The sequence below is a fragment of the Pantherophis guttatus genome, chromosome 6 (assembly GCF_059756535.1).
Source record: "Pantherophis guttatus breed Tessera chromosome 6, ASM5975653v1, whole genome shotgun sequence".
In the NCBI taxonomy this organism is placed as follows: domain Eukaryota; kingdom Metazoa; phylum Chordata; class Lepidosauria; order Squamata; family Colubridae; genus Pantherophis; species Pantherophis guttatus.
The window spans coordinates 54185765-54205586 of record NC_142068.1 but is presented as its reverse complement, the minus strand read 5'-3'; the positions used below and the strand labels follow the sequence as shown (position 1 = coordinate 54205586).

The 19822-nt window shown below is 32.8% G+C and overlaps 1 protein-coding gene across 2 annotated transcripts in view; it reads right to left on the bottom strand.

The window, feature by feature from the left end:
- The window catches only part of ATRNL1 (attractin like 1), a 489687-nt gene that overhangs the window by 367117 nt on the left and 102748 nt on the right, over positions 1-19822 (bottom strand). For both annotated transcript variants that reach the window (XM_034440210.3, XM_087872929.1), the window contains exons 14-18: positions 16208-16340; positions 11986-12167; positions 7154-7367; positions 5690-5878; positions 391-609 (exon numbers count right to left, since the gene is read on the bottom strand). In XM_034440210.3, coding sequence (XP_034296101.2) covers positions 391-609; positions 5690-5878; positions 7154-7367; positions 11986-12167; positions 16208-16340 — 937 coding nt within the window. The remainder of the gene's footprint in view (positions 1-390; positions 610-5689; positions 5879-7153; positions 7368-11985; positions 12168-16207; positions 16341-19822) is intronic.

Sequence of the window (19822 nt, the reverse complement as noted above, 5' to 3'; positions counted from 1 at the left end):
GCTTTAGTAATTAAAAAAATCTTCAGGTTTTTAAAACATTTTTACACTATTTCTGTCAAATCAAAACAACACTTGAAGAGAAGTATCCAAAAAGATAACTTTTGACTCATTTTTCATAACATTACATAATAGCATACATGTTCAATATGATTTAACAAACTTATCATATCTAGCTAAATTTGACATAGTTTTTAAAAGTAGATAACATGAATAATTGAGGAACATTTTATGGATCAAGATCTATATTTGAAAAACTTTTAAAATATACTAATAAACTAGCCAACAAAATATTTATGTTTCCCATATCCCAATCCATTTTTGGAAGCAAACAATTAACCTGCCATAATTTCATTGATAAAAGCACTAACAATAATAACAAATTCATCATACCTGGGCATTGAATAAAAGACCATTCATAATTTTTTTCTTTAGCACAAAGATTGTTGTCAATAACTATTTCAGTAGAATGCGTCCCACTGAACTTCACTGGTCCCCTTGCCGAGCCTTCTACACAATGGCCTTTGCCTGTATTACTGGGATCATTGCACCATCCACATCCTGGATGTTCCAGACACTGACTGCAAGTCCTCAACCCTGAACAGTTTTGAGCTGTAAATACACAGGATAAAGAAAAATCAGTAAAAGTTGAGTCTGCATAAGACGATTTATAACTTTTAAGTCTAAACTTTTAAGTTTGAGAAACTAGATTGATAAATTAACTTTTATCATATCTAGCTATTGTATATGTCTATGGCTATAGAAGTGTAGGATATAACAACAAACAAAACAAACAACAAACTCAATAAACTGATATATTTCAACAAATATACATATATTTGCTGCCTTCAAATCTGTATCAAATCCTGGCCTAATAAGTCCCTGAAATTTTCTTTTTCCTAAGATTTTTTAAAAATGGTTTGCCACAGCCTTTTTCCTAGGGTTCAGAAAAAAAGTATGATTAAGACAAGGTCATCCAACTGACCTAAGGCAGGACTAAAATTCAGATTCCTGGTTTCTGGTGTGATGCCTTAACCTATGAATTCCCAAACTCTTTAGTTGATCAACCCCTTCAATGAGTTTCAGATGGTTGATTGACACCCCCTCCAAAAACAATTTTTTATATAAAGCAGCAAATAGCAGCTCTAGCCAAGACCATCAGATTAAAAGCTAAAATTGCCCCCTACAGGCAGAATCTCCAATTTCAGTTGAATCAGAAATACTTTTATCAATCCATCAATAGAAAGACTGTAACGAGTCTTTGTCAATTTCTGACAAAGAAGAAACAGTGGAGCTCTGGAACAACCCAAAGAAATACATTAAGGATGCATCTTAGATAAAGGAGACAGATAAAAATGAAAAAGAAGCTGAAATTAAAGAACTTATAATAGTGCAGAAATGGTGGAGAAAAGCACAAAGAACTGGTCAGTACTAGATGAAAATAAACTTCATGTTTTGGTTGAAACCAAATTGGTCTACAGTCACTCATTGTGAAGCAGTTTAACAACATACCACAAGGAGGTGAAATTGCCAGATTGGTGAATATCTGGCAAAACCTAGCTGATAATGAAATATACAGCAAAAGAATAAAAAAAAAACCCAGCATCAATCAACTGCAGGCCAATCAGAATGCAATATATGCCAGTGCCAACTGTGATTTCTAAATGAGAACTCCCTGTACTGTGTCACAATACACAGTGTGCTCATATCTCCAAAACATGGAAAACTATTGATAATATGTATATAATTTCCATTTTGACTATAACAAGCAGGGTATATAAGTTCATTGAGTTTTTGAAGCTTATGCTTTAAATAAAATAATTAAATAAAAAATAATTTTATAGATATTGAGTTCAGTTAGAGAGAATTGAAACTTATTGTCATGCCTAGTATGATCTGATAAGATTTCACTTTAAATGTCCCATCAAACTCCACCCTATTGTTAGCATGCATTCAAACCAATTTTCAGATGAAAATCAAAGCTCACTTAAAGTTTCAAAATATTTGTGTTGATAATATTGGTTGATTGTTATACAACATCAGTTCTGAGAAGAAGAGTTTTTGAGTTAATTCATTGGTGATCATATGAATTTTGGTGCTGGACTTATGAATTAAACAACTTGCTTTGATTTTTATTACTTCAGAGTTTTTTTTCCCCTTCAGATAAATGCATCTGATACTTACAATATAAGGACACAAAGTCAAATAAAAGCCTAATATTTTGATCCTCATAGAGGATCAGATAATCAATACAAAACTACTGGAACCTGATACAATTATATCCTTAAAAGAAAACTGTTCACACTCCAAAACATTACTACAGAAAATTATATCATAAAATTTGCCTGTAAAGCTACATGTAGAATGAATTTACTACTTATTCCACATGAATGTAAAAAGCAATGTAGTTCTTGATTGAATTCAACTTTGATTTGAATTGAAATGGAATGCATAAACTAGATATTAAATAATAATTTATAAATGTCATTATGTTAAACAAAAGGTAACTTGAAAATACTTGCAAAACAAATTTACACATCCCAGTTTAGCACTAGTTCATTTAATTATTTTAAAAGGACATAGGTAGCACCGACAGCAAGCTTTAATGTTAAAATGTCACCTACGTTATGATGTCATTAGGTAATGACATATCTAATAAAAATGACATCAGTTGTCATTTACTTCCCCTCTCTCCCTTGAAAGACAGTATACAAATGGAAGCCTAATTACACTGCAGTCCTATTTATGTACAATAGAAAATAGGAAATAAATTATTGTCATGATACATATTGCTTGTATCTCTCAATTTATATTGTTTTTATTTATTTCCTAGTATGATTTGATAGCTTATTAGTAACCTTGACTATCAATAAGTGTTGTATCTTTTATTCTCCTTATGTACACTGACACCAAAGACAAATTCCTTGTGTGTCCAATCACACTTGACCAAAAAGAATTCTATTCTATTCTATCAACAACTCCATTGCAAAGTATACAGTCATAATGTGAAATATGTGACCAAGCCCAACTTAAAATGCCAATTATGGGTGCAGTTGTTATGCAAACCACCTAGTCATTAAGCATGACATCATATGTCTTACAACTTCCTGCTAACTTCCCCACTGAATTTGCTTAAATTTTTTGCATAAAAAAAAAATTCAAGATGCTGCAACCACCATAAACAACAGTTGCAAAGTATTTAAATTGCAATCTTCAGCTGGGTTCAACAGACAAATGCATAAACGTTTTGCTATCAGATTCTTCAAATTGAATGGAAGCAGACCTTAGCTCAGAAGCTGGCAATTCAGTCTCCAATAAATACTAGGCCATCAATTGCTTCCCACAGTTAAGTCTTAATTAAAATGGTAAAAGAGATTGAAGAAATTGTTAAAATCTCATCAAATTCTGTGGGAATGAAACAAAACTCTGCAAGATCTCATGAAAAATTGACCAACTTTTTGCATAATAGCTGCCAAACTCATGTGCAGTGCTCAAGGTGAGATCATAAAAATTTCAAAGATTTACAGCAATGTCTAATGTCTGCTGCTCTCTGTTCTAGAACATTATCTTCATTAAGTGGGCAAGGCTGGAATGTAGAAATTTATTTTTTTATTGGCTAGACAGAAATACAATTTATAATATAATTCTTTCTGTATGTTATTGAATTGATAAGCCCTATTAGGTTTATTTAACATATATCTTTATAGTTCTGTCTGAAATGACAATTAAATTAAACAGAGTTCTTCAACTGTCTTTTCTTTAAACACACAAACACACACACACACACACAAAAAGGGTAGCCTAGATAGGTAGCTATCCAGAAACAAATATTAAATGTTGAAATTTGCAAAAACTGAATTCAAAACTGCTTTCTACTGGGGAAATAGAGTAGACCCAAAGCATCCAAGTTTAATTCATTAAATCAAAGAGGAAAGAAGTATTTTTCAAAACATGCAGAAACAATATTTCCATGCCACTATTCACACTTAGTGGCATCAGCTGCTCAGGACTGATTAGATCATGGCAAATATACAAGCTAGTTAGCAATTCCAGAAGCTTCACATCATTTGCCAATTTCCATTATCAGTTTCATTTTTTCTACAATTGAAATGGTTAATAGCAAAAAAAAAAAAAAAAAGCTTAGAAAAACTCTTTCCATATAAATTTGGGAGCAAATTTGTTTAATGATTTTCTGGACTTCTGCCAATTTGTCCAAATCCTGCTAGGAATATTTGACTACAGCATCTGAGGCATATTGGAAGAAAACAAGAAGCTAATAATTTCTAGGTTATGTTCAGCATATACAGTAAAGGTTAACAACACTGGGTTCTCCAGGACAGAGCTGAATGTTGCCTAGCAACCAAAATGGAAGATAGACACATTTCAAAAAGTTATCTGTTGAAGAATTTTTATCATTTTGTACCCTAAATTAAACTAAAATCATTAAAGGGTTAATTCTAATCCTTTGCTGTTGTTTTTTCCTAATCAACATTGAATAAAGATTCAAAATTTATGGATTATGTCAGATTTCTTTATAAGGATAAGGCTGCTAATAGGTCAAAAAAATGATGTATACTGATGATATAAAATTCCACCTGGCTTTGCTTGAAAATAAAATAAAGGCCAATATTAGAAAAACAAATGGATGAGAGAAGCTAATGAATATTATAATATATTATAATATAATATAATATATTATAATAATGAAAATTAGGATATTGTTGAATTGAATCATACTTTCGAGCTCAACAAAACAAATGTGAAACATGATTGCGCCTCATGTATTATTTGAAATCAGAAAAGGAATAGGAATTTTCTTAATCAAAGTGTGAGTTTCTGAGGGCAGAATAGTATAACATTCCTTAACGATTTTGGTATTTTTATAACATTATTGAGAGTAAATTGAGTGACCATATAAATAAATAGACAAACAAATATTTGCCAGTCAGCAAGTAAGCTGTCAAGTACAGGTGGTCCTTGATTTACAACAGTTCATTTAGTAACCATTCAAAGTTGCACTGAAAAAAGTGACATGACCATTTTTCAGCCTCTCTATGATCACATGATCAAAATTCAGACACTTGGCAACTGACTCATGTTTATGCAGTGTCCCAAGTCATGCAATCACCTTTTGCAACTTTCTGACAAGCAAAATCAATAGGGAAGCCAGATTCATTTTACAACTGTGTTACTAACTTAACAGCTGCAGTGATTCACTTGACAAATGGGAAGAAAGGGCAAAATTCACTTAGCAACAGAAATTTTGAGCTCAGTTATGTTTGTAAGTTGAAAAAATTAAATAAATAAATTACTTAAGTAAAAACCAAATTGCTATAGAATGCAAGTTTCCATTTCAGTTCTATATTCAGAGGCTTGTCTAGGAGTTTTATACTGTGTATATAACATTACTCTATTACTTCTAACAGCTCTAATAGCTTTCAAGAAGAGAACTAAAATCCTATTGATTTTTAGACACAGAAACAAATTATTGAGCTGTGCATGATTATCTAAACATATACAGGAAAAAGAATAACTGGTTTAATTTTAGTCAGAAATTAAACATTTGCTTAGTTTCTTGTTTTTAACTTCTGGTTGCTAACTGGCAGAAACCTTAACAAAAACTCTCTATACTTCATTTTTATTTCCATTAAGTATCATAACTATTTTCATTCATATCACCATAAATACTTACGAGAACAAGTGGTAGTTTGCCACTCTAAACACTGGCCATATGGAAAGGAAATGATGTAAGCATTTGAATCAACACATCGTTTTGTGCTGCTACACCACATGCATTCCATGCCACTGCTGGTACAGTTGGAACATGTCGTCCTTAAAGAGCATGGCTTTTTGCAGGGCCGAGCATTTTGATTTGGACTAACTGAAGGAAAAAGAAAATAATTAAAAAATGAAATTTCAGTATTTTTGCTGAATTATCATATTTGGATATGTATATGTATATCTTGTCCATTCATCTTATTGGTGATTGCACTTTGTCAAGCTTTTTTCCCTCTAGTGCATTATGCAATCACTTCACAAATGTAAACTATGTGAGGTTCTGCCATTGATCGACTCAAATTATTGTGTCTCTTCATACAACCAGGACCAACTGGTTAGAATTTCTTACAAAATACATTACTATAAACTTCTAAGACACCTATTATCCATCTCTCACTTTGTCTTAGCGTCCAGCTTTCACAGTCATCTATCATCACTGGGAAGGTTTTTTTTTTTTAACCTTTCTTGTCTTGGTGCTTCTTATCCTTCATAATCTTATAGGAGTTTGTCAAATGCAATTGCAATGAGAAAGTCTTTATATTGATTAAATCAATTTTCCTGGGATTTCTTTGATCTTCTTAAAAATGTCTTCCATTTTCCTTTACCCGTGTTTCTCTGTCTCATGACATTCTTAACTTATATAACTGTCCTTGTCCTTCTTGATGAATGTTTCGAGTTTGCATTCATTTTTTATGCATCCTTCTTGTTGCCCAAGGCTTTCATCGTCCATCTTTCTCTGGCTATCTTAATTTTTTTTCTCTAAAGGCCACTTTTCTAAAAGGAAAATATTTTTTCCTCTATTTTTCTTTGTTTGTTTTTGCTTCAGTTTCTGTCACAAATGCAGCTCATTTGTGTCATACATTCATTTTACATTTGTGATTCTGTGATTCTCTAGTTTTCTAAGACTAAGCTATACAGTGCACAACATTTATTTATACTCGCATTTTGCACCTGGAAACATTTCATCTGACTGGATTGCACTCTACAGCTTTTGTTTTATAAAAATCTACATCTATACTACATTTAATATATTTATATAAGGCATTTAATTCAAATGTCTGCCAAAGTCTTTGTGTAGAATCTACAATTATTTTGCTTGTAGCAGATGTGGACAATAGGGAATAATTTTCACAAAATTCTATTACTCTGTTGTACAAGGTGCATGATCTGTGAATTTAGTCTAAGATTCCAGTTAAAACCTACAATGCAATAAGGTATATTTTAAAGAAACATTCCCTGGTATGCTTTGTAATTTAAACAAATGAAATTCAGCAGCTGTCTTCCAGAAATTAATCAATACTCATTCTATTCATAATGCAATACTAAAGACATGTAAAGTATTCCACAAGTATATATATCATATAGTAAGCTTTCTTACCAACAGGTTTCTCACAAACAAGGCCATCCGCCTTAGCTGTACAAGGATTTGCTTTTAAACCTGCCACTTCAGCCCTTTCAAGATAGGCACAGAATCCAGAATCATTTGGTTCTCCAGGAAGCCACTGCAATGTTGTATTAGTAAAGGGAGACATATCATCCCATCCCCAGTAGGAGATGTTAATCTTGCGTAGACCCACCCAAGGAGATATTTTCTGTGAAGGAGAATGCAAAAAGTCCATATGAATAATCAAAGATTGATACTTTTATCACTTGTTACGTATTACAGCCATGGTAATGATACTTTGCCCAACCATCTGAAATTATGTGAAATATGTTATAATATAATATCATATTATTAAAATATATTATAACCACATAAAAGCATAATCGTATAAAATACATTAACTACAATTATTTAGTGTTGGGTTTTAAGATTAATTCTGGACTATTTTTTTCTAATTTCAAACTAAGTACACAAGGACTATTTTCCACTTGACAGTTTGTGCTACTGACTAATATAAAACACTTACATGAATAAATAAAAAACAAAATAGCCACAAATCCTGACAAACACAGGTAGATTTTACAGATAGGTAAAATTCATTTATTTGGAAATAATTTTTTCTACATACACTTTAAAGCAGGAGTAGAGACTTAATTTTCCCAAGGGGCCATATGAGAAACCATGACTGTTGTGGAGGACCACCGTGTTGCCCACTGATACCACCCACCTCAATGTTGATGACGCCCTGCCCCCGGACACGGCACCAATGTTTTGCCCACTCTTGCCACAACAATATCTTGTCTTTATCCCTAATGCTCTCCCCGTTGTTGATGCCATTGATACTGCAGGCTGGACTGGGATCACCCATAGACTGGATATGGCCTGTGGGCTGTAAAATTCCCAGGACTGCTTTAAAGCATGAGTGCAAAATTGGGTTACATGATAGACATCTTCTTTGTACTGATCAATTTCTCACTTGTTTATTAAATTTATAAGTCATTCAACACAACAAAACAAACATACTTATATCTGAGAGTCAGTTAAATGTAGTAGTTAAAATAGTGGTTTAGATATCGGAAGAATAGGAGTTCTAGTCATCTGTTAGGCATGTAAACCATCTTATAACTCTGGACCATGAATCCACTCAGTTTTACAAGGGTTAAGTCTTAATCTATAGCCATTCAATCTTACAAAGGTTAAGACTAAGCCAGTACTTTCTCAAACATACTCTAAAAGCAAGCAGAATCTCAGAAACATCACTTGGTTGGCCAAGAGTTGAGCGATGTAAATAATATTTACATATTGATTAAATCTGATCACATGCCACTATATGCCTTCTCACCAAATATAAATGTTAGGTCAGTCTACCCAGTAGTAAATACACTTAGAAGTATATTGCTAGAAAAATTATAACAGTAAAGTAATAGGTGAGAAAATGTTATGGGGATTTGAAAGGATAGCTGGGAGGCTTTACTATACTGTATAAATAAGGCAACATCCAGATGTGTGATCCGTAACACCCAGAATTCCCACACAACATAGTGATTGCTAAATTATGGGAACAGAAATTCACATAACTGGAAGTTGCTATGGTTGGGAAACATATTAAATTATGTCTGTAACAAGAAGGTCATCTAAAATGAACTGAAATGCTCTAAATCATGACTGTAGTCTGAAGGTTCCAGCTGGCATATGAAAGAAATTCAAGGAAATCTCAACAAGTATCTCTGGCAGCTTATAACACATTCAAAATGACATACAGAATAAACAGAATGGGAGCTACAGATAGGAATGAAAAAAGAAATTACTTTTGGATGGAGAGAAAACCAGAAGTGAGATATTTTACTCAATAATATTTCATTAAAATTTTTGATAAGTAAATGATTAGTACAACTGCATGCATTTGTCTCTATGGATTGAATAGCACATGTGGATTCTTCAGAATCAGTTCAAGATGTAATTTATTTGAATAAGGCCATGTTTAATATTATATTTCCTTTCAGAAATTTAAAAACAGCAACAAATGGAATAGCCCTTTCACCAATCAATAGCTTATTATAATGACAAGACACGAGAAACTGGATTCTTTGATTTTGAGTGGTTCTATATCATTAAAAAAGGAAATTACAACCACACACGATTTGAGACAAAACTCTTCCTAAATTTATTATTGCATTTTATGTAGTGAATCTGGAGTAATTTATTATTTGAGGAGAAGAAATAACAAAGTTCCAAACCGATTTATTAATCTTCTGATTAAAATCTTATTTTTTAATAAGATTCTGATTAAAATCTTATTTTTTAATAAGATTCTGATTAAAATCTTATTTTTTAATAACGGGTATTGAATATCATGTAATTTGTGAAGTGGGGAAGCTTAGGCAGGCCCAAATGTAAATATGCGCCTATTATCCATGTCTTTGATAATGCATTATTAAATGCAATACAATTTCCTTACTATAGCAATGCAAGATTTATTTTTTCTATCTAATAAATCTATACTCTGCATCATAGCAAAATCATAACTCCTAATTTTGGCATGTAAATATGCTGTTTATGAATCAAGGCTAATATGAATGTTTTAAAAGGGAAAGAACTTATTCGTGTAAAACCAGACTATAAATAGTTATTTTGATCCATTGATTGTGATAGGAATTAACCAATCAGTTTATTGCCTAAGCCTGACATCAGGGGCTGAAAGAAAGTAACTGGCTCAAAGTCCCTCATCCACCTTTTGTGGCCATTGCTGGACTAGAACTTTCAGCATCCTATTTTTCTAGCCTAGTGCCTTAACCGCTGCACCAACCTGGCTCTCCTTAGTTTATTTATTTATTGTTTATTTGTTCATTATTATTATATTTATATCTTGTTTTTCTGCTTGTATAAAAAGTCAGCTTGTATAAGTACTACTACATGTGAGAGTATTCTATGCTGCACTAGAAAAATTAATAACTCTACTTAGCATAAAGAAAATGGTATCTACTGGCTATAGACAGCATCTATGAATAACATTTATGTTTTATGAAATCATTTCTCTATTAATAAAGAAGAAAAGTAAATCAGTAGCTACTGTATTAATTTAAAGGAAGAACCAGATGCATATTGTTAGGCTCATATCCCTATCCAATTGTAAGGAACAGTTCTCTTAAATATAAATGCACAGTTCACCACATTATTTAAAGGATGCATATATGTATCCTGCATTTCTTGTCTCTTTTCCCTATACAATTGTTACTGAAAGAAAGGAATTGCAAAATTGTCATTCATCTACTATACTGAACAGTGGTGGATTGCTCCCAGTTCGCACTGGTTCACAAGAACCGGTAGTAAAAAATTTTAGTAGTTCAGAGAACCGGTAATAAGATTGGCTGGCCACGCCCCCGAACCGGTTCCCGGCCGGGTCGCTTACCCTGCTCACTGTCATTGCCCGTATGCAGTCCCGGGATTCCGCCCTTTGCCAACCAGGAGCGCTGCCACCAGTTGCTCCCGTGCGCCCGGCTGCCTGCCTGCCTCATCACCACCACCATGAGGAAAGGCCCCAAAGTTGTGCTGCCTGGGATCCACGTGGGCTGCCGCAGGGAGAAGCCAGGTATGGCTGGGGGGACGCTGCCCAGAGCTGAGCTCGAGGCTGGCAGGAGTTGCCTCTTAGCCAGCTCAAACTGTCTGCTACTGCAGCCTGCCACCATCCCGTCTCCCCTGCCAGCTGCTCCTATGCGAGAACCGCTGCCGCCAAGGGCTAGAGAGCGGTGGTGGCAAGGATGGGCTATATGGGGCTTCCTTGCCTCCCTGCCTGAGCAGACTTCTGGCATAGCCCCAGGCCTCTGGAGGGATGGAGGGAGGGAGGGAAGCCCTGGCCTACTGCTCCTGCCACCGCCACCCCCTTGCCCCCAGAAATGCGCGAGCCAGGAAGCGGTTATGCTCCCTGGCCGGAGAGGATTGCACGTTCACTCCAGCAAAGATTTGTGCAACCCTCTCTGGCGGTTGTAATAGGGCGCTGGGTATTCAGAGGGGGGTGAAAGAAGGGTGGGCGATTAAATGTCTTGTGAGTGTATCTATGGATGTTTTTTGCATTTTTTTCTGCAACATCTTAAGGTTGTAGAAAAAAAATGCTTTTAAAAGTAAAAAAAAAAGAAGTTGGCCACGCCCACCCGGTTACATTACCCCCCACAAGCCACACCCACAAATAAGCCACGCCCACAGAACTGGTAGTAAAAATATTTAGAACCCACCCCTGATACTGAGTCATTCACAGGATTTATGTTTTCCTTTTTTCCCCCTTCAATTAATATCAAATTCATTGGTAATTTACCCAATAGTGGAAGAGCTAAAAATAAAAATTATAAAGATCCATGTTAGTTATAATTTTTGTTCTTTCCATAAATAAACTTGGGCAATCCAACCTAACTGAAGGAAATGCAAGCAAAATGTTTTCAGAAATGATAAAACCAATGACAATATGCCACCAATGAAATCAACTGACTGATTAATTGCAAACATTGCAGTGATATTAAATTTATTTTTTTTAAAAAAATTACTTCTCTAGATTTGGATTCAATTATATAAATAATATTGTTACTAATTTTTAAAAACTGGAAATCAGATTTATATTGCAGAACATAAGAGTTCACTTTAATATTGAATAGTAAAAATAAGAAATCCTTAAGCATCAACTTCAACTACATAATACATCAGCGGATCCTATGTACATCATATAATTGATATCTAGTTGACTAAAATGTATACTTGTTTCTATGATTTGTCACCACTATTTCCTAAAAATAAACCCAAACTCTACTTTATGTACACTTATGAATAATTCAAGTTACCTGGACAGTGTACTTCTGTATTTCATCCAAAACAAACTCTACCTCTTTGGAAGTTGTTAGTGAAGCAAGAATCCCATTTAAGCCATAACAATAAAGTCTGGCATTGTCATAGTTTTCACGACTGGAGTTTATACGAAGGCATGCATCTCCAACATGATTCCATCCTTCTCCACATAAGTGAGCTAGTAAAAAATTAGACAAGATTAAAAGTAATTGTACTTTTTTTAAAAAAAATCATTTTGAACAGCAAAATAAATCACCTTTCAAAATACTTACTAAACATTTATTAAACAAAGAAAGTGATCCAAAATTACTAAGAAAAATTACATGATCAAGAGACTGTTTCAGAAGATAAAATAAAACAATACTTAGAAAAAGCGGAATTACCTAAAATACCCGAAACAGTGAAAGCTATGTTAGGTGAACGTATAATAATGATGAAATTAACAGAAGCAATTAAAAGACAAAAGAATGGTAAAACAGCGGGTCCAGATAGTCTACCAGCAGAACTCTATAATGACCTACAAAATGCTCTAAGTATACCAATGCTGGAAGTGTTCAATGAAGTATTGCTAGAAGTGAAAGTATCAAATTCATGGATGGAAGCATATATCACTCTCATATTGAAAGAAGATTCAGATTTACAACAGATAAAAAATTACAGACCGATATCCTTATTGAATGCTGACTATAAAATATATGCAGAAAGACTAAAAAGGTTCTTAAATCAATTTATACAGTCAAATAAAAATGGATTTTTACCTAAGAGACAAATTAATGACAATATGAGAATAATTTTAAATACACTGCGGTACTACGAGGCACATCCAGGGAAGCAAATGGCGTTGATTTTTCTAGATGCACAGAAAGCATTTGATAATGTGAACTGGTAATTTATGATAGCACAATTAAAAGATATGGATTTTGGGGAGAGATTTATTAACATGAGTAAGGTGATATATTATAAGCAAACAGCAAAGGTGATGGTAAATGAAGATATGACAGAGAAGGTTAACATTAAAAAAGGTACAAGACAAGGATGCCCCTTGCTCCACTATTATTCATATTGACACTGGAAGTATTAAACAGAAATATTAGACAAGACATAGAGATAAAAGGTATGGAAATAAAAAAGGAAAAATATAAACTACAGGCATTTGCAGATGATTTAGTCTTCATTCTGGAAGATCCACAAGAATCAGGCCCTAAATTAATAAAAAAAAAATAGAGGAATATGGCGAAGTAGCAAGATTGAAAATAAATAAAGAGAAAACTAAGATATTAGTTAAAAATCTTACAGACATGCAGAAAAAAGAATAAACGAAGAGAATAGATATACAGATTACTAAGAAAGTAAAATACTTAGGGATTCACCTGACAGCAACATGTATAACTATTAAGGAAGATAATTATTATGAACTGATGCAATAAATTAAAGCAGATTTGGAGAAAAATCTACAATTATCATTGATAGGAAGAATAGCTACAATAAAAATGAATATATTACCGAGACTACTATACCTATTTTAAACAATTATTATAAAATTAGAAAAAAATACTTTGAGGAACTCAATAAAGTAATATTAAGATATATCTGGCAAGGGAAAAAAGCAAGAATAAGCTTAAAAACGCTGCAGGGTTCGAGAAATAGAGGAGGCTTTGGTCTACTGAATTGGGAATTGTATTATCAGGCTGCGGTACTCACATGGGTGAAAGAATGGATTGTATTGAGGAATACAAAACTATTTACTTTGGAGGGGCATGATTTGCAATTGGTCTGGCAGGCCTTCTTGTGATATGGGAAAAATAAAATACATGGGTTACTTTCAAAGACATTATATTAAGAATGCATTATTGTTAGTGAGGGAGAAGATAGAGAACATTACTTGAGGATATCAGTTTGACTTTCAACAATGGAAGCACTGATTCACCCAAATGTTATTAATATGGAAAATATTGTTAGGTACAAAGATATTTTGAATGAAAAGGGAGAACTCAAAACTGAACAAGAATTGAGCGATCAAGGGATTGATATGGCATGGTATTCACAAGTGCAGATACATTCTAGATACGAGAAAGATGTTAAACTATATGGTTTTTATAATGAACTAACAGAATTAGACAAGATATTAACAGGGACAGCAGAAAAAATGATAAAGAAAACATACAGCTTTTCTTTGTATGCTGTTGACATTATTAATTTATAGTTCCTATCCCACTGTTTCTGCCATTTATCTAACTCTATTGTATAACCAAAGTTTTTTACCTATGCTATTATTGTCTCCTTTACTTGTTCTTCTTCCAATTTCATGCCTATAAGATGTTTTATAGATGGCATTTTGCGCCAGCGAGGATGGCAAAAATGTTTAAAGATAAGTCGGCTAAATGCTGGAATTGCCAACAGATACCTGGGTCATATTATTATATGTGGTGGACATGCTCAAAAGCAAAAAAATATTGGACAAAAATACATGTGGGGCTGGAAAAAAATGATAAAGCAGCATATTGATTTAAAACCAGAAATATTCTTGTTGGGGATTTTACCCAAAAAATATAGTAAATATAATTAAATGCATATTTAATTATTCATATATTAACTGCAGCTAGAACTGTATTTGCACAAAATTGGAAAAGTGAAGAGATCCCCACAGATGAGAATGTGATCAGGAAAATATTAGAATGTGCAGAAATGAATAGACTAATGTTAGCAATTAAGGAGAAAGAACAAACTGAATATTACATGACATGGGACTTATTTTATCAATGGTTAGATAATAAAAAGGGAAGTTAGAAACAGGAAAACAAAAGGAAAAGATTAGTGAAATAAAGAAGATGTGTTAAGAGAAAGAAGCAAATATTATGATTATTATGTTTAATATTATCATTTTAATATTATAGAATTAATGTTAAATCTTGATTATTTGTACTCGGATAACACACTGTTTAATTGAAAATGGAATTATTATATTAAAAAAAATATTTAAAAAAACTTACTAAATATATTATGTACATTATATATATAATAAGCTTTATATATGGTTTTAAGGAAAAAAGTATATACCCAATGCAACAGATCGAACTCTAAATAAATTAGTGCAATTATATAAGAGTACACACTGACACTTGCTAATTACTGAAATATGTTCAATGTGCTTAGAGATCAAGCTCTTTATGATCTGGTCTACTATATTCTTAAATATCAGAATATCAGTAGCTCTTCATTGGTCTTCTCTTTGAAAATAAAAACACCTGCTCGCCTCCAATGAAGTTATACTATATCATTTTTATCATTTCTCAAAGAATTCAGCTTCTTCTTTCAATAGCTTAGAATAAAGTTCTTATGGCCTACAAATTTAAACTCAAATCATAATAACATTACATCCCTTAACCATTTTTCTATCAGTTTCAACCTTCTGTCCTACTCTTTTATCCTACCTTTCAGTTACCTTGGAGAACACAAAACTGAATAGATTAGTTTTTGTGCATCTCCTTTTGTATATATTTTACAGACTATTACATTTTTCTCACTTTTATTTTGAACAAAAATAAAGTCCTTTTTTGAAGTTATTAGTAAGTGTACTAATATAGTGACTAGAATAAAACTATAATAACACATAAAATGGACTAGGGTTACCAGAAAGTAAGGTGTTTAATAAGGGAATTTTCAGTCAAAAAAGCTACCTGTGCTTCATGCATGCATAATCTTTAGAAAACATAGTTAATAGGTGTTTTGGAACTTACTGAAGTGTTATCCAGAAAGATGTAGTTATGTTTGAATCAAATATAATGAAACTGTGATTTAATGGAATCCCATTTATTTGACTTGGATGCAAGAGACAAAACATTTCTCTAGACATGCAAAAGCAGGAGCTATGTTCATTGCATTCAAAGCAGTACATAAAGAAGTAAGCACACAAAAAAGTTATGATGACCTTACTTAGAGAAATTTACATCATTTACATTGATAAACAAATGGCATAATTTATGCTATGACTAAATCACACAACACACACACACACACACACACACACACAGGGTCCACTGTTGTTATTATTGTACTGATTACACTGAATATTTAATATCAGAGTTGTCTTTGTCAAATTGGAAATAATCTGAATTCCTGATTTGACTGGCCCATTCTTTCTTTAATAGCAGGATTATGTGTCATTAAATATTACAATATTACAATATTATATTGAAATAGTTTTTTTTTTCTTTTTACCTGGTAAAGCTTGACATTCTTGCTGTCGCTGATCCCACTGGCAATTGAGGTTTAGTGAACAGCTTTTGCAACTAGTCAGCTTATTACATATCTGTTCGTTTCTTACATGACATTTGGTGTAGTTCTTCACTGACTAAAATATAAGCACATGTACAAATTTTGTTAATTTTCAGAATGAAGGAAAAATAACAAAAAGTCACAAGGAAATTTGTGGTTGACTTCAGGCTTCTCGCTCTCCCTCAGCCCTAGAAAGCAGGCAATGGTAAACCACTTCTGAAAAAGTTGCCAAGAAAACTGCAGAGACTTGTTCAGACAGTTACCAGATGTCAAAAACTGACCTAAGGCATATGAATGCGTGTCTGTGCACACGCATGCAGATACACACACACTGAGCAAAAAATTAACAATAACATCATCAACAACAACAACAATAATAAGCAGCTGCTGCCAAGAAAAGCAGGAGTTATCATTTAGGTTCTGATCTTTATCTGTAAACTTTTCCATATGTGTCTTCATCCAAATTTCAATAGAATATCTAAAACACCTACATAGCCATAATTCACTAGAAGAACAGGTTCAACACATTCTCATAAAATAGCCAGGAAGTTGATAATAGGAAGCTTTTCTTCTTGTAATCAAAGAGACCTATTGCAGCTATTCTGAGGGAATGAATATAAATAAAAAGTAAATTTTATTTATTTATTCATCAAATTTTAAAATAACTACAGATAGTCTGAACAAGGTTAAAAATTGTGCATTTATTTACTTTCCCATATATGCTGGACAATGTGGGGAGTAACAGCAAACTCAGACCAGCTTCAGCACAGCCCTTTCTGTCACATACATAAAATTCAAATTGCGGTTCTCTATGAAAAAGGCATTTGTGTACCCCTAATGATATCATTCATTTTAGTCCTTTCAATAAATGTTAATCTTCAGTTCATAGAAGTTAATAATAGTGAAGGTTGTGAGATTTTATGCAAAACTCCCTTTTAGGTTTTAGAAGCAATTCAGAAAACTCACTTTCCCAGGATTGGCCCACTCTTGGCTTCTGCTAGCCAAATGGTTTCACAAGACTTCCCTTTGGGCTACTGACAGTTCTGGGTAATGAAATGAACTTTTCCCAACATTGTCAGAAGGAGAAGAACGATAAAGGTTTTAACTCCAAATTTGGAAGAATAAAAACCTTCATAAAGAGCAACTAGATCAAAAGATTGTCTGCTGACAGACATTTTGGACTCAGTAAATTAAAAACTTCTGGATAAGAGAAGATATCTCAAGACAGAAGAAATATATATTAGTTTCAGATCAATTATGGAAGGCATAAAATTATATATGCCTTGATACAAAAGAGAGAGCGACATGCTAGGGGTGGAAAGATAGAAAAAGTGGAATTTAACCTTTTAAATTAGGTTTAAGGAAAGAAGGAAATAAAACATAATGGTTTAAAGTAAGAGATTAAAAATATTCATGAGAAATCTGGGTAAAAAAGGATAAAGTGAAAGGCTTTTATTACTAGGAGAAGTGAATTGGATGAGAAGTGAAAGGTCCAAACAAAAACAAGAAATCCAGTTGCCTTTTGATACACACATACAGCAAATATGCTAATCGGAATTGGTGATTAAGGCTGTTGTAATCTCCAATTTTAGCTAGTATACTGGAACATGCATTTTCCTTTATAAATTAATGAAAGGTAAATGTGTTTCATGTTAAAGCCTCTATATTAGACGAGAAACATAAGTGAGAATTGCAAGAACAGAAAAATTAAGATGCACAGAATCTGAGAAAGAGTTAAAGGGAAATGAGTAAGCTCAGGACAAAAAAAATGATTATAGACACAGAAAAGAAACAAGGTAGCAACATTTAAAAAATTCACTGGCTATAACATCTATACAAAAAGGAGTGGTATGTGAAGTACTTGTGAAGAAAAAAATGTCATTGTTGCAGGCTTGATAAGAGTAGACTAACCATTTCTCTTTCCCTTCTAATTGAAAATATAATTTTCAAATATAAGAAATAGAATTTATGCTATTCTAAGCAATTACTAAACCAAGTAGCATGTTGCTGTAGATTATAAAAAGAAAGTCTCTGTTATTAAGATCAATCTAGAAATAGCCTTCAAAGTTCGCCAACAAGGTAATTACAAACATGAAAAGACAACAGCATATAAGTATATATAAACAAATTATCTGGAATGAAAAGTTGCAAAGCAACACAAAATTTATCTGCAAAATATGCACAGATAAATTCTAGGAACCTTTTTTATACTTTTTGCATTTAAGTTGGTTCAGTCATTATACATTATTGACAATCCTTCCTGATATGTACATTATAATAAATTTTAAATTGCAAGTAAGCACCATCTGCTCATTTAATAACAGTTCTACCTAATATTCCTTGTTAACACATAATTATCACAATGTCAAATTTCTTAGCTTTTAGCTGTTCCTGAGAATGAAACCATATGGTAGCAAACAGTGTTCGGTAAAAGTAATAGGAGGAGGGAGCCCACAATTTTTCTATTTTTTGGAGATACAATTTTCTGATTGTAGAAAATCCAAAGCTTTTTTAAAAAAAATTTAAAAGATATTTTTTAAAAAACAGAAAAGCCTTGCTCCTAATTTGTATATAAAAGTATTACTCTTATATTCATGGTATGAATTACTTTTTGGATATGTCTTGGTAGTCTAGTATAAATGCAAATCCAATAAGTAATTCTTGTGTATACTAAGATTGCAGTAGAATTAAAATAATAAATTCAAAATTGATATAACATATCAGATTGACAGGTTTAGGATGCATATATTAATTCATGCAAAGGAAGATAGAATAGTGAGGATGAATTGTATTTTCTTCTGAGACAGGCTTTATTTTATATTTATATCTAACTGCTAATCACCTTAATCTATATTGAACATAGGGAGCTAAAATAGCTGTCTAGGACTATCAAGGAAATAGACACCAGCATCTGTGTTTCATTCCCAACAGTATTGTTCATTTCTGGAATGGTACTGAAGACAAAGTGAGCCATAACTGAAGCCGCTTTGTGACTCTAGAATTACTTTACTGAAGTTCGTATTATGTGATAGTAATTGATAAGGTTTGAAACAATATTTGTTTTTCCATTCCTTCATAATCTCTATTGCCTTCCTGTTTTCTATGAGTTATCAAAAGTAATTGTTGGTGGTTTATTGCATTCATTAGTTAATTCCCTTAAGCTCTAGATGTATATACAATGGCTCAACTTGATTATAGTACTTTGTGGTTTCTCTTGTTCGTTCCAGTTTTCTAGATATTTTAAGCATTCCCCTGCTTATTAATCCTACAAATGACATTTCTTCCTTCCTGGATTTCAATGAATGCCTGGATACTTATTAACAGATTGTAACAATTCTAAGATACTTACATAACCATTCTCTCTAACAAAAGGAGCAGTACTTTTTTCTCACATTTCCTCTTCCATCAAGCAATGATTTCCTGAATCTTGGGCAAGGTTTCTATTTAGAAAGGCCATGGCTCTTCTTCAGTTATCATGAAAGACTCTTGTGCATTATTTGTTTCTTTATCAGATCTTTTTTCTTTTCTTTAACTACCCGTAATCCCTTTTATCGAGGT